This window comes from Myotis brandtii, unplaced genomic scaffold, assembly GCF_000412655.1.
Source record: "Myotis brandtii unplaced genomic scaffold, ASM41265v1 scaffold639, whole genome shotgun sequence".
In the NCBI taxonomy this organism is placed as follows: Eukaryota; Metazoa; Chordata; class Mammalia; order Chiroptera; family Vespertilionidae; genus Myotis; species Myotis brandtii.
The window spans coordinates 320761-337122 of record NW_005370452.1 but is presented as its reverse complement, the minus strand read 5'-3'; the positions used below and the strand labels follow the sequence as shown (position 1 = coordinate 337122).

The 16362-nt window shown below is 39.2% G+C and overlaps 1 protein-coding gene across 9 annotated transcripts in view; it reads left to right on the top strand.

Annotated features, from left to right (window-relative positions):
• Positions 1-16362, top strand: part of LARP4B (La ribonucleoprotein domain family, member 4B) — a 90749-nt gene that overhangs the window by 31265 nt on the left and 43122 nt on the right. For all 9 annotated transcript variants that reach the window (XM_014528507.1, XM_014528510.1, XM_005880448.2 and 6 more), the window contains 2 exons: positions 8589-8739; positions 8991-9131. In XM_014528507.1, the coding sequence (XP_014383993.1) occupies positions 8589-8739; positions 8991-9131 (292 nt within the window). The remainder of the gene's footprint in view (positions 1-8588; positions 8740-8990; positions 9132-16362) is intronic.

Genomic DNA, 16362 nt, shown 5'->3' with positions numbered 1-16362 from the left:
GCCACAGCCTGGGTGGGGCGGGGTCTCAGGGAATCAACAGGGCGGAGCAAACAGCTATGGCTGATCCTCAGCCCTGCCCTAAGGGGCCGCGTCTCAGTGTCCCGGTAATTGCTGCAAGCACCTCTGAGGGGAAGCCGCCCTCAAGTTACTAGTTCCGCCCGCTGCCAGACAGTCCAGTTTCTCCCCGTATGAGTCCTGGGTCCCCAGAGACTTCCCGGAACTGGAGTTCAGAGCAGTCGGGAGCTTGTGACTCCCTCCCGATTCAAAAAGACAGCCGCGTCCTCAAGTGCCAGCCACTTTCCGCGCACGCGCTCGAGCCTCCCTACCTCTGCACTTTACTTCCGCAGCTCCTCTGGGTCTCAGTGTGCTTTTCTCTTTCCTTCTAGTTGTAGAATTTCCCCTCAGCCAGCCTTCCTGTAGTTCTGGATGATGTCCGTTTTGTCTTTTCGTTGTATTTTTGAAGTTGTTGTGGGAGGCAGCAATTTCCGGTGTTTACCTATGCCACCATCTTGGTTTCTTCCAGATATCTTTTTTTATAGTAATCTTAAAATAGCAGCTGTTAGTCCATGTTACAGATCAAGAACCAGAAGTAGGAGACTTCATGACTCTAAAGCCAGTGAATTGTTCTGAGTTATTAAACATACTTAGGGACAAATCCAGGAAGTTTGTGCTAACTTGAAATAAGAAATGTATAAGTGTATCTCTTCCCCCCTTATCTTAACTGTTGTATTTTCTCCACCTGCCTTTCCCTTTCTCTGATATTAGTTACTCTAGTTTCTACTCAGTAACTTGTCAGTGGGACCATTCTATCTCATGTTGTAAAAAACACAAATTTATGAATGGCTAGGGGTAAATTTTTTAATTTATTTTTATTATTTTATTGATTTTTTAGAGAGAGGAAGGGAGAGGGATAGAGAGTTAGAAACATCGATGAGAGAGAAACATTGATCAGCTGCCTCCTGCACACTCCGTACTGGGGATGTGCCCGCAACCAAGGTATATGCTCTTGACCAGAATCGAACCTGGGACCCTTCAGTCTGCAGGCCAACGCTCTATCCAGTCAGGGCTGGGGTAAATTTTTTAAATGGCATATTGTGTTTGGGACGGGTAGAGAGTTTATTTTTTAAATATATTTTTATTGATTTCAGAGAGGAAGGGAGAGGGAGGGAGAGAAATATTAATGATGAGAGAGAATCATTGATCAGCTGCCTCCTGTGTGCCCCTGACTGGGGACTGAGCCAGCAACCACAACCTGGGCATGTGCCCTGACTAGGAATGGAACATTGACCTCCTGGTTCATAGGTCGACAATCAACCACTGAGCCACACCAGCTGAGCAGAAGAATTTCTTTAGAGCATCAGAATTTGGGGCTGCTGTACTCCTCAAAGAGTAATATTGGTGATTTATGCAATATTGATTTAGAACTTTTTTTTATTGTCACCTGAGGATATGTTGATTTTTAGAGAGAGAGGAACATCAATGTGAGAGAGAAACAGTGAATGATTGCCTCCCATATGTGCTTCGAACAGGGATTGAACCACAGCCTAGATACGTGCTCAGACTAGGAATCGAACTTGCAACCTTTTGGTGTACTGGATGGCGCTCCGAACAACTAAGCCACCCAGCCAGGGCAAAATGTGTTTTTTAAGGTCACTTCATTTCTGGTTCTAATGATCATTGCTTAGTCATGATTTTCAGTGGAAAAATAAGACTTGGGTGGCCAAGCAGGTCAAGTTGTTGATAATCAGTTGGAAGTTCTATCCATCTATATTAAAAGCTGGTGACCACAACACTGGAACTACTGGTCGCTATGACATCCACTGCGGCCAGTGAACCAGTGAACCGACCTGATCAAGGGGTGGAGCCAACCGGCCAACCTCCCGTGGCCCCTCCCCCTAGCCAGCACTACCCTTGATAGGCCTCTCTCACCCCAATAGGGGGCAGGGCCAGCCGACTAATCTCCTGCAGCCCCTTCCCCCACCTGCCCCATCCCAGATGGGTCCCCCCACTGCGATCAGAGGTGGGGCCAGCCAGCCAACTGCCTGCAGCCCCTCCCCCTCCCCCCCGGCTGGCCCTCCCCTCGATGGACCCCCACCATCCTGATCAGCCTGCGGCCCCTCCCCCCAACCAGCTCCACCCCCGATTGGCTCCCCCCATACCAATTAGGGGTGGGGCCAGCTGGCCCACTGCCCACAGCCCCTCCCCATGGCTGGCCCTGCCCCCAGTTGGACCCCCCACCCCAATCAGGTACGGGGCCCGCCAGCCAATCGCCCATGGCCCCTCCCCCCAGCCATCCTGGCCCTGATTGGGTCCTGGCCAGCTGGCCAACCTCCGGCCATCTCCTCCTCCCAACAGGCCCGGCCCCGATCTGCCCCAATTGGAGCCGGGCTGCCCGGACCCCACCTGTGCATGAATTCGTGCACTGGGCATCTAGTATAATTGTAAGAATAACCACATTTCAAGGAAATAATTTTAATAAGTTATTTCTCATGTGAGTTGCAAGAAGTTAATGAACTCTTGATAAATGTTTTTGCTGACATTAGAGCACTTTTTCTTATTACCATCATTTTCGGGGGGGTGGGGGTGGGGAGCAAGTTACGTAGCCTGTCTCTTTCTTAGTTTTCTTATTTCTGAAATGGAGGCAGTGATTACTTCTACCTGACAGGCTTGTCATGATTATATACAGGTAAGTACATAGAATATTCTGGCACCTAGCCAACTCTCTAGTGTTAGTTATCATGCCATTAGGACTTATGTCTCCTGTTTTTCATCCTTGTCACATCTTTTTAATACTGGTTAATTGCTTTAAATCATGAAGTCCCTAATAGTTGATTTGGATTTGAGTATCTACTGCTTACGAAGTAGTAAATTACATAAAGGTAAAAACATAGAGAAGCTATTTGTTGATGGTAGACATTTCTGACAGGTGTGAGGTGATACCTCATTATCGCTTTAATTTGTATCTCTCTGATGATCGGTAACTTTGAGCGTTTTTTCATGTCTCTTGGCCATCTGTATTTTCACTTTGGAGAAGTGTCTATTTAGGTCATTTACTCATTTTGTTATTGGATTGTTTTTCTTTCTTTTGTTAAGTTGTATGAGTTCCTTATATATTTTGGATATATTAGATATATCATTTCCTTTATCAGATATATCATTGCCAAATATGTTTTCATACAGTGGGCTCCCTTTTCATTTTGTTGATAGTTTCTTTTGCCATGTAGAAGCTTCCCATTTGTTTATTTTCTCCTTTGTTTCCCTTTTAGGAGATGTATTGGCAAACATACTGCTATGAGAGGTTTCCAAGATTTTACTGCCTATGTTTTCTTCTAGGATTTTTATAGTTTCATAGCTTACATTTAAGTCTTTTATGCATTTTGAGTTTATTCTTGTATATGGTATAAGTTGGTGATCTAGTTTTATATTTTTGCATGCATCTGTCCAATTTTCCCAACACCATTTATTGAGGAGACTGTCTTTACTCCATTGTATGCTCTTGCCTCCTTTGTCAAATCTTTGTCAAATATTAATTGAGCATAATGGCTTGAGTTGATTTCTGGATTCTCTGTTCTATTTCATTGATCTATATGCCTGTTCTTGTGCCAGTATCAAGTTGTTTTGAGTACAGTGGCTTTGTAGTATAACATGATATCTGGTATTGTGATCCCTCCAACTTTGTTCTTCTTTCTCAAGATTGCTGTGGCTATTCATTTTTGTTTTGTTTTTTTAAAAAATATATTTTTATTGATTTCAGAGATGAAGGGGAGAAAGGGAGAGATAGAAGCATCAATGATGAGAGTAATTGATCTGCTGCCTCCTAAATGCCCCCTACTTGGGATCGGGCCCACAACCCAGGCATATGCACTTGACCAGAATCAAACCAGGGACCCTTCAATCTGCAGGCCGACACTCTATCCACTGAACCAAACCAGCTCGGGTATTTGTGGTCTTTTTTTGGTTCCATATAAATTTTTGGAGTGTTCTAGACCTGTGAAATATGCCATGGGTATTTTAATAGGGATTGTGTTGACATTTTGGGTAGTATGGACATTTTGATGATGTTGATTCTAGCAATCCATGAACATGGCATATTCTTCCACTTTATATTTTCCTCTACCTCTTTTTTTCAACGTCTTATAGTTTTCCAAGTTAAGGTCTTTTACATCCTTGGTTAAGTTTATTCCTAAGTATCTTAATTTTTTTGTTGCAATGGTAAGTGGGATTATTCTTTTAGTTTCTCTTTATGAGAGTTCATTATTGGTGTATAAAAATGCCATCGATTTCTGGGTGTTAATTTTGCTGGCAAGGCTGTAGAGAAAAGGGAACCCTAGTACACTGCTGGTGGGAATGCAGACTTGTGCAGCCATTAAGGAAAACAGTATCGAGTTTCCTCAAAAAATTAAAAATGGAACTCCCATTTGACCCAGTCATCCCACCTCTAAGAATATATCCTAGGAAATCGGAAACACTCATCAGAAAGGATATATGCACTCCTATGTTCATAGCAGCACAATTTACAATAGTTAAGATCTGGAAACAGTCCAAGTGCCCATCAGTAGATGAGTGGATAAAAAAGCTGTGGTACATTTACACCGTGGAATACTATGCAGCAGTAAAAAAAAAAGAAGGATCTCTTATCCTTTGAGATAGCATGGAGGAATCTGGAGAGTATTATGCTTAAGCGAAATAAGCCAGTCAGAGAAAAAACAAGTATCACATGATCTCACTCATATATGGAATCTAGTGAACAGAATAAACTGATGAACAAAATAGATCTGGTGACATAGAAGCATGGAACATACTGTGAAATCTCAGGGAAAGCCGAGGTTGGGTGGATGGGAAGAGATCAACCAAAGAACTTGTATGCGTATAACCCATGGACACAGACAATAAGGTGGTGAAGGCCTGGAGAGTGGGGGTGGGCTAGAAGGAGTCAATGGGGGAAAATGGGAGACATATGTAATACTTTCAACAACAAAGATTTTTTTTTAAAGAGTTGCTAAGATTTAAAAAACACATAGTGAAGCCATCAAGAGTACTAATGTTGCTAAGAGTGTGAAAGTGCTCACAAAACAACAACCCAAGGCAATTGAATAGGTAGAAAACAGTTGTTGATTGGATCAGCAAAAAGCAGTTGGTGAGAGCATTTCGGAGGCAGTGCTATATGAAAAATTCATATAAGGCTAATAGGGGGTGGTTCCAAAAATTTCAGAAGTGTTTATTTATAGATTAAACAGTACATTAGGAATGTACTGTAGATAAGAAAAGTTAAAATGGAATCATTTTGGGGGGAGGGGGTCTGGAATGGAATAATTCAATTTACATGATTTCTAATGGGAAAGAAATGATTCGGTTTTCAAACAAATCACTTCTTGAACAGCCTTCCATAATGAATTTGATTCGAGAACCAAGGTTCCACTATAATTAGAAATAGTGGTTTATACAAGTGTTAGGAAAAAGAAAGAGAATAGAGACATGATTTAAGAGGGGGGAAAAAGCAGATGGTACAGGTGTGAATGCCGAGGAAGGTAGTAGTGGTGTATTAGATGCAGAGTACCTTTTGCATTGCTCTTTGCAACGAGGGTTGTATCTGCATTGTTCTATCCTGATGGCTTAGTGCTGCGCCTGGCACTTACTGAGCATTTGGGTAGTATTTATTGGGGACATGGGGGCAGGGGATGGGAGACAAATAGAGAAACACTTTGTGCAGAAGCAAAGGCCAAGATGAACTGGAACTGTAGGCACCATATACAAAGAGGGATTCAAGACTCAGTACTTCTTGAGTATAGTATTCTTTTATTTATTTATTTATTATTATTATTATTTGCTAATCCTCACCCGAGGTTATTTTTTTCATTGCTTTTTAGAGAGAGTGGAAGAAAGGGGGGTGGGGGAGAGTGAGAAACATCACTGTGAGAGAGATACATTGATTGGTTGCCTCCCACACATGCCCTGACCAGGGCTGGGGATCGAACCTGCAACCTAGGTTCATGCCCTTGGTTCATAGGTTCATGGTCAGCCACTGAGCCATGCCAGCTGGGCCCAGGTTTGTGCTCTTGATAGGAAATGGAACCTGTGACTCCACTGTGCGCAGGCTGGTGCTCTAACCACTGAGTGTAACAGCCAGGGCTTGAGTCTAGTTTTCTTGAAGGTAAAGGGGAACCCTGTTTTTTGCCTATTCACCAATACCTAAACAATGAGGAAACTTCCAGGTAGGCATTCACTGAGACATCCTATTTTGTGGACGTATTTATTGCCTTGCCTCTTGAATATGAATAAAGTAGATACAATAGTTTTAACCACATCGGCTTCTACTGTCGATTTTAGAAGTAGTTGTTTTTTACTTGAAACTTTAATCACCCCAACTAGAGTGAATTTATTTTGTCTTTTTTTTCCTTTATTGATTAAGGTATTACATATGTATCCTTATCCTCCCACTGCCCTCCCCACCCCCCACTCATGCCCTCAGCTCCCTGGTGTCTGTGTCCATTGGTTAGGCTTATATGCATGCATACAAGTCCTTTGGTTGATTTCTCCCCCTTACCCCCACCCTCCCCTCAGTTTGACGGTCTGATCGAGTTTCTCTGTCTCTTGATCTGTTTTTATTCATCAGTTTATGTTCATTATATTTCACAAATGAATAAGATCATGTGATATTTATCTTTCTCTGACTGGCTTATTTCACTTAGCATAATAATCTCCAGTTCCATCCATGCTGTTGCAAATGGTAAGAATTCCTTTTTTTTTTTTTTTTTACTGTAGCATAGTATTTCATTGTGTATATGTACCACAGTTTTTAATCCACTCATCTGCTGATGGGCACTTAGGCTGTTTCCAAATCTTAGCTATGGTAAATTGTGCTGCTTCAAACATAGAGGAGCATATATCCTTTCTGATTGGTGTTTCTAATTTCTTGGGATATATTCCTAGAAGTGGAATCACTGGGTCAAATGGGAATTCCATTTTTAGTTTACTATTCAACACAGTGGCTGCACCAGTCTGCCTTCCCACCAGCAGTGCACAAAGGTTCCTTTTTCTCCACATCCTCGCCTGCACTTGTCATTTGTTGATGATAGCCATTCTAACAGGTGTGAGATGGTACTGCATTGTCTTTTTGATTTGCATCTCTCAGATGATTAGTGACTTTGAGCATGTTTTCATATGTCTCTTGGCCTTCCTATGTCCTCTTTCGAAAAGTACCTATTTAGGTCTGTTGCCCATTTTTTGATTGGGCTGTTTATCTTCCTTTTGTTAAGTTGTATGAGTTCCCTATAAATGTTGGAGATTAAACTCTTATCGGTGATAACATTGGCAAATATGTTCTCCCATGCAGTGGGCGTTCTTGTTGTTTTGTTGATGGTTTCTTTTGCTGTGCAGAAGCTTTTCATTTTGATGTAGTCCCATTTGTTTATTTTCTCTTTAGTTTCCATTGCCCTAGGAGCTGTATTGGTGAAAATACTGCTTCGGCATATGTCTGAGATTTTGCTGCCTGTGGATTCCTCTAATATTTTTATGGTTTCCTGTCTTAGTTTAAGTCCTTTATCCATTTTGAGTTTATTTTTGTGTATGGTGTAAGTTGGTGTATTTTGTCTTTTTTAAGGTTCTTAATTTACTTGTGGTTTCTTTGATGACTTATCCTGTCCCTGTTTACATTAGGAGAGCATCGGGTAATATGTGCACCTTTCTGGGTTAATGCAATGAGACGACACCAAACTCAGGCCTTCTGCTTGGCATTGCTCAAGGGCTCCTGGGACCAGGACTTTGGTCCCTTTCTTCCGATGCTCTGACCCCTGTACAGTGGGGTCAAGGCTCTAGTACCTGGAAAAAGGTGAATAATTTGGCTGGGTTTACTGAGATTATGGCAGCAGAACTGGAGTTAATTTGAGGAGCAGCATTTTATTTTTTGAGCAGCATTTTTGACATTAACTTTTCTTTAGACTTGTGGAGCCGCTCAGGTGAGCAGAAGAAAAATTGGGGTGGTTGTTAGTTTAATAAGGTTCACCGGAAAAGACCTCCCCAATCCCTAAAGAAGGTGAAGGTGGTAGCATGTGAGTACTTGGGATAGTGTGAGTACCTGGGACAAACGGAGCAGAAGCGTCTGATATGTCTGGACAGCAAGAGGCCAGTGATCCTGAAGTGAGCATGGTCCCAGAAGTGCCCCATCAAGCACCCCTCTGACAGAGCTGTTAGAGACCTTTTTTTCTGGAAGAACTTTCATTTTCTACATCCTTTGCTTATATGAGTGTTTGAGGTTTATTTTCAAATTTTATCTATCTATGTTCTATTCAGATTTGCAATTCTGCAAATTTTGTTGGGTAGTCTAGAGCATTGATGATAATTGGATCCATAGTTATTTATCAGTTACTATCTCTAGAGAGCCTTATACTCAGTAGGAATTTAGATTCTAGTGAGAAATTGAGTTCTGAATGCATCCACTTTTGTTACTGTTGCCCTTGATTTCACCCCTAAAGTATGTGTACATAGGCTCAGCCCTTTTAGCATAAATTTTCTGCATTTTAACTCTGATTAAGTATAATTGCATTTGATTAGAATTTGGATACAAATGCATATATCAAAATTTTTCGTAGGTACCAACAGCCAAGGTTTCGGAGCTAAACCCCAATGCAAAAGTATGGGGGACACCTGTGTTACATTTGGAGGCAGGTAGTGCATCAGACAGTGGTGTGAGTGCAGCCTGGGAGAACACCTCCTGCCAGCGTCCCAACTACAGCCAGGAGGGTGAGTGGTGAGCTCAATGCCATGAGGAGCATCTTTGCTCTCCAGGCGTGGTCTTTGTTTCCTTTTAAATTGTCTTTAAGAAATTGTTAATTAAAATTTGTGTCCTGGTTTGTGATACTATTTAAGAGCCATGCCATCTTTCACCATCAACTTAAAAAAATCGAACTAACTATATACATAAGCTTTTGTTTTGTTTTAAGAGAAAGTTACTCTTCTAACCCTATCTTTTGGGATAAAATTCCTAAATACAGAATTGGATGCCAATGGTGATGGTGACAAAAGTCATGAAAATGCAGCACTGTCAGAGTTACAGGAGTTGGACCAAACAGCCATGAATACTTTGGCTCTGGATCACTCTGAATATGAGTCTCTGCCTGAAAACAGCGAAACAGGTAAAGCTGCTTTCTGAATTCATTTTCATATAGAGTACAGGCTTTTTATGTTGCTTTTTGAAATTTAGCTTTTTAAATCTTTCCCTGCACAGTGTGCCTGATAGTGCTTCTTTTGAATCTATTTTAAACTCACTCCTGTGTGGACAGAGATGAGGCTTTCTGGTCTGGGAAGGCATCATGGAAAGAGTGTGAGACCTGAGCACTTCCTGCAAAGCAAGTCCCATTGGACTGAGAGAAGCAGAAGATCTACCATGGGGCAGAGTGTGAGAGCACAGATAGGGAACATTAGTGTGAAATTGAGAGTCAAGCCCAAAAGAAGTTGGGTCTTTTTAAAGAGGTATTTAAAGCTATTTTCAAAAGAAGAAAAGAACAAGGAAAAGAGAGTAGTTCTTCTTGGGGGGCCTGGATATGGGTAGATATAAAAGTGCCTACAGGTTATGGGACATTAAAACTCACCTCCAAGTTTGTTTCTGACATAATCTATAACCCCCAGGTACCTAAGAGGTAGGCTGTACTTTCATTGACAGTTGAAAGGGGCACCTCAAGAAGAAGGAATGACTATCCTAAGTTAGCTAGCAGAGCTGATGGAGGTGAAGTGTGCTCAGTCTCTCTGTCTAGAGATACACTTGAGTTACATGAATGAGAAAGCACACCCTCCCTTTCTGTGTTATGTTCTCACTACCAAATGTTGTTACATACAAGAGGTACACACACAGTACCATGTACGGTAAGTGTTTGGCATCATATATTTGGTTATTTTTTCCCCTTAAAGCAGTGGTTCTCAACCTTCTGGCCCTTTAAATACAGTTCCTCATGTTGTGACCCAACCATAAAATTATTTTCGTTGCTACTTCATAACTGTAATGTTGCTACTCTTATGAATCGTAATGTAAATATCTGATATGCAGGATGGTCTTAGGCGACCCCTGTGAAAGGGTAATTCGACCGTCAAAGGGGTCTCGACCCACAGGTTGAGAACCGCTGCCTTAAAGGGCCACACCTTTGAAGACCTTGTCTGCACTGTTGCTAATTTGGTTAGCACTTGTTGAATGTCTCCACGGACCTCTGTAATCTCCCATGACCCGCCTTTCGCCTTCATTTCATTACTTCCTTCATAGTTGCTTACTTAGCAAATGCTTCAAACTTGTTTAAATGTAATTTACCTATTATGTGCCTATTCCTGAGCGGATAGATACATGTGGCTGAACAAAACTACATAGAAGTATAGTTTTGCTTTAAGTTCATGATCACAAACTTCCGGTGGACCCTTAGCATGGCCCACAGTGGCCCAGGGAAGTCATTCTTCTGGACAGCTGTTTCACAACTTCTGTTCTGTCTTCAGACCCAGCACTCTCCTCTTCTTCATTATTTTTGGATGTAGAGCCTCTTGAAGCATAATTGATATACAATAAATATCACCTATTTTAAGTATATCCCAGCTTTTCTATAAGTTTTATTTTTCCTAGTTTATAGCACAGTATTCATTGCATTATAAAATTGATTTTCTGACTTCATTCCTCATTGATACCTCTCCCAAATGTGATACGATGGTGTACCTATAAAACCATCACCACAATCAAGATCACTACTTCTTTTAGTTGGCTTACAAATTTTGAGGTTCATTCATGTTGTAACATTCACAGGTTGTTCCTTTTTGTTGCTGAATAGTATTCCAGTATGTTTTTCCATTCATCTATTGATGAATATTTGGTTTGTTTCCAAATAAAACTGCCATGCACATTTATAAGCAAGACTTTGTATGGACACCTGTCTGTTTCTCTTGGATAAATTCATAGATACGGAATAGACAATCATCTTGTAGGCATATGTTAATCTGCTTAAGAAATGGTGAAGTTGTGTCACATAGTGGCTCCCTTTGTGTCCCCATCAGCAGTGGATCAGAGATCTAGCTGCCTCATACCCTCACCAACACCGATAATGGTCAGTCTTTTTAATTTTAGCCATTCTAAAAAGTAGGTAATGGAGTCTTACTCTGTTTTTAATTTGTTTTTCCCTAATGACCAATGGTGTCAAGCATCTTTTCATATGCATGTATTTTTTAGTGAAGGGGGTCTGTTCAAGTCTTTTGCCCATTCTTAGTGGCTGTGTTAGTAATATGTTTTGAGAGTTCCTTATAAGTTTTGGACACAAGTCCTTATCAGATACGTGATTTGCAAATATATTCTCCCAATCTGTGTCTTTTTGTTCTCTTGATAGTTTCAATAGAAATTTGCAATTTTTTATACAGTCCAATTTATCATTTTTAAAAAATATAGTCCAGTGTATAATTTGTTTTTTCTTTTATGGATCTTGCTTTTGGTGTTGCACCTAAGAAATCTTATTTGTATGGTTTTAATTTTTTTCATTTTTTAGGCCTGTATACAATTTCAAGTTAATTTTTGAATATGTTGTGAAGTGTGGAGCAAAGTTCTTTTTTCCCCCACATGTAGAAATTTGCTGGAAAGACTCTTCTTTCTCCATTGCACTGCCTTTGTGCCATTGTCAGAACCATCTGTTTATACATTTGTGGGTTTATCTCTGTCTCTCAATTTATTAAAGTAGAAAATACTAAAAGTGTACAATTTTATAAGGTTTGATATCAGTCTAGAGCTGTGGAAACCATTGCCATATTTTCTTTTTATTGAATTTATTGGGGTGACATGGGTTTGTAAAACCATGGAGGTTTAAAGTGTACAACTCAATAAAACATCATCTGCACACCGTATTGTGCACGCATCACCCCAAGCAAAGTCTCTTTCAGTCCTCATTTTCCCCTTTCTTTGCTACCACCATACTGTTTTCTGTGCATTATGCATATATGTTTTTTGGTTAATTTCTTCACCTTCTTTCATCTAGTTCCCCAACCTCCCTTTCCTCTGACAGCTGTCAGTCTATTCTTTGTATCCATGCCTCTGTTTCTATTTTGTTCATCAGTTTATTTCATTAGATTCCACATGTAAGTGAGATCATATGATATTTGTTTTTCTCTGACTGGCTTATTTTACTTAGCATAATAATCTCCAGGTCCATCCATGCTGTTGCAAAAGGTAAGATTTCCTTTTTTTTTTTTACTGCCAAGTAGTATTCCATTGTGTAAATGTACCATAGCTTTTTTTATTCACTCAGCTACTGATGGGCACTTGGGCTGTTTCCAGATCTTGGCTATTGTAAATAATGCTGCTATGAATATAGTAATGCATCTATTCTTTCAAATTAATGTTTCAGGTTTGTTAGGATATATTCCCAAAAGTAGGGTCGCTGGGTCAAAAGGCAGTTTCCATTTTGAATTTTTTGAGGAAAGTCCATACTTTTCCACAGTGGCTGCACTAGTCTACATTCCCATCAAATGTGCAGAAGGTTCCCTTTTCTCACCAGCACTTGTTGTTTGTTGATTTATTGATGATAGCCATTCTGACAGGTGTGAGGTGATACCTCACTGTGCTTTTAATTTGTATCTCTCTGCTGATTAGTGATGTTGAGCATTTTTTTCATATGTCTGTTGGCCATCTGTATGTACTCTTTGGAGAAGTATTTATTCAGGTTCTTTGCCCATTTTTTAATTGGGTCGTTTGTCTTTCTTGTGTTGAGTTGTATAAGTTCCTTATATATTTTGGAAATTAACCCCTTACCACATGTCTCATTATCAAATACTAGAGGCCCAGTGCACGGAATTGTGCACCAGTGGGGTCCCTTGGCCTGGCCTGTGCCCTCTCACAATCTGGGACCCCTCGGGGGATATCGGAGAGCTGGTTTTGGCCCGATCCCTGCAGGCCAGGCTGAGGGACCCCACCGGTGCACAAATCTGTGCATGGGGCCTCTATTATGCATATAAGATCTTTAATCTCTTCCCGGCCTCCCCCCTCCCTGCTTCCCTCTGAGATTCATCAGTCTGTTCCATGTTTCCATGCCTATGTGTTGAGCATCTGCCCCTTGGTGGTCAGTGCGCGCCATAGTTACCGGTCCAACGGTAGCTTAGGCTTTCATATGTATAGATGTTCTCCCATTCAGTGGGGATCTGTTAGTCTGTTTTGACAGCATTGCCACACTATTTTGATTACTGTAAGTAATTCTTAAAAACAGGTAATGTTAGCCTTCTCATTTTGTTCTTTTTCACTTATTTTGGATTTTCTAATTTACATTTTCATTCAAATTAGAATAAGATGGTTATTAGCTATAAAATGCTGAGGTTTTTTAATTGAAATTGCATTGAATCTATAGATCAATTGGAGAAAATTGATATCTTAAGCCAGTATTCATGAACAAGTTATGTGTTTCCACGTGTTTAGGTCTTTGATTTTTCTTGGCTTTTGTGGGGGGTTTTTTTTGTGTGTGTGTTTTTTTCAGTGTACTGATATTTCATATCTTTTGTTCAACTTATCCTTAAGTTTTTTGTATTTTTTGGTGCTATTCTATTGTGATTTTTTTAAAACTTTAATTTGTTTATTAAACAAATTAAGCAGTTGTTAAGCAATTGTTTATCAGTAGATAGAAATATAATTAATTTTTATAAATTGACATTATACCCTGTAAACTTGCTATTAAGATCAGTTACTAGTTTTAGGAACTTTTCTGTAGATTTCATTGGATTGTCTACATAGATGTGAACTTATCTGTGAATAAATTCAGTTTTATTTCCTAGCCAGTCTGGTACCCTTTATTTCTTTATCTTGCCTGATTGTACTAGATAGAGCTTCCATTGCAAAGGTGAACATATGTAGCTAGTGCAGACATCTGATTGAACTTAGAGGGGAAAACAGTCTTTGTATTGAGTATAATGTTAGTTATTTTTACCTATATGACCTTTATTGGGGTATGTTTTCCTGGGAGTTTTTATGAAGAATGGTTCTTGAACTATGTCTTGCTTTTCCTTAATCTGTGGCAATGGTCATAAATTTTTTTTCTATTTTAGTGTTTTAAAGGTGAATTATATTATTGATTTTTCAAACATTTAACCACACTTACATTCCTGGGATAAGCCTCACCTAGGTCATGATGTAATATACTTGATATATTGTTGGATTAGATTGGTCAAAGTTTTGCTTAGAATTTGTACATCTGTGTCCATGAGTAATATTGATCTCTATTTTTCTTTTTGATGTATTCCTTCCTGTTCAATTTTGGATGAGTTTATTATTTCTTCCTTAAATTAAGAAATGAAGCCATCCAGGCCTACAATTTTGTTGTGGGAAAGTTTTTACTTACATGTTTTTATCTTTTATTTTTTAATATATAGGGCTTCTCAGGTTATCTATTTCTTCCTGAGGGAGCTTTTGTTACTTACGTCTTCCAAAGATTTGGACCAGTTCATTAATTGTCAAAGTTATTGGATAGAGTTGCTTATATTATTCTATTTATATCCTTTTAATCTATAGAATCTGTCACATCACTCATTTCTGTTGGTAATTTGTGCCTTCCCCCCACCCCCCCAATCAAATTTGGTAGAGGTTTGTCCATTTTATTGATCTCAAAAAAATAGTATTTAGTTTCATTGATTTTCCTCAATATTTTCTTTTCTTTTTTCATTGCTTTAAATCTAATCTTCATAATATACTTTCTTCTGGTTACTTGGCCTTAATTTGTTCTTTTTCTAGTGTCTTTTAAGACAGAAGCTGAGCTCATTGATATGGGGCCATGTCTTCTTTTTTTAATGTAGTCATTTACTTCTATAAATTTCCTCCTAAGTACTGCTTTAGCACAATCTCACAAATTGTGGTGTCTTTCTTTTAAATTTCAGTTTCCAATTTTTTTCTAATTTCCTTCCTACATTTTTTTTTTTAAAATCCAAACGTAATTTAGTGGTGTCTTTCTTTTAAATTTCAGTTTCCAATTTTTTCTAATTTCCTTCCTACATTTTTTTTTTTTTTAAATCCAAACGTAATTTAGAAGTATTTAACTTAGTTTCTAAATATTTGGGGATTTTCCAGGGAACTTTCTTTTATTGACTTCTAATTTAATCTCTGTGGTCAAAGGACATACTTTGTATGACATGAATCTCTTTGGCCCAAAATATGGGTGGTCTTAGTAAATGTTCCCTTTGCACTAAAGAAGAATGTGTATTTCGCTATTGGTATGGGGGTGTTCTATAAATATCAGTCAGGTCTTGTTCAAGTGTACTATATTTCTGGTTTCTGCCTACTTGTTCTGTCAGTTATTAAGAGAGTTATTCTATCAGTATTGGATTTGTCTGTTTTTCCTTTTAGCTCTACCAGTTTTTGCTTCGTAGCTCTGTATTAGGATTGCTATGACCTCTTGATGAATTGACTCCTTTGTCATTGTGAAACGACTTTCTTTATCCCTGGTAATTAATTGTCTTTGCTCTGAATTTACTCTAATAATATAGTCCTTCAGCTTTATTTTGACTGGTGCTAGCATGGTATATCTCTTTCCATCCTTTTACTTTTAACCTATTTGGGTATTTATATTTACTAAAGTACATTTCTTATAGATAACATAACAATTGAGTTTTGTTTGTTTTTACAAAAAGTCAAGTCTTAATGATTTCTGCTTTAAATTCAAATGTTTAGAACATTAACATTTTCTGTGGTATTTGTTATGGTTAGCTTTGAGTCTCTCGCCTTGCCATTTGTTCAAGAATAGTTTTAGACTTACAGAAAAATTGAGAAGATTGAGTACGGAGAGCTCTCAGTTCCTTCTATTTTTTTAAATCCTCACCTGAGTACATGTGTTTATTGATTTATTTTTTCTTTTGAGAGAGAGAGACAGAGAGAGAGAGAGAGACAGAGACAGACAGACATGGATTGGTTGCCTCTCTGGGAATCGAACTTGCAACCCTGGTATATGCCCTGATTGGGAATCGAACCCTGGAGACCTTTTGGTTTACTGGACAACACTCCAGCCAACTAAGCCACACCTGCGGGACAGTACCTTCTATTCTCAACAATCTTACATTATTAGTATGATATATCTGCCACAAATTCTAATCCAGTATTGGTACGTTTTACCTATTCCAGGATACCAAATTACATTTAGTTGTCATGTCTTCTTAGGCTCCTCTAGGCTGTAACAATTTCTTAGACTTTGCTTGCCTTTGATGACCTTGATAGTCTTAAGAAGAACTGGTAAATTATTTTGTGGTTTTTTTTTTAATATATATACTTTTTTTTTTTTATTGATTTCAGAGAGGAAGGGAGAGGGAGAGAAAGATCAATGATGAGAATCACTCATTGATCGGCTGCCTCCTGCATGCCCCCTACTGGGGATCGAGCCCACA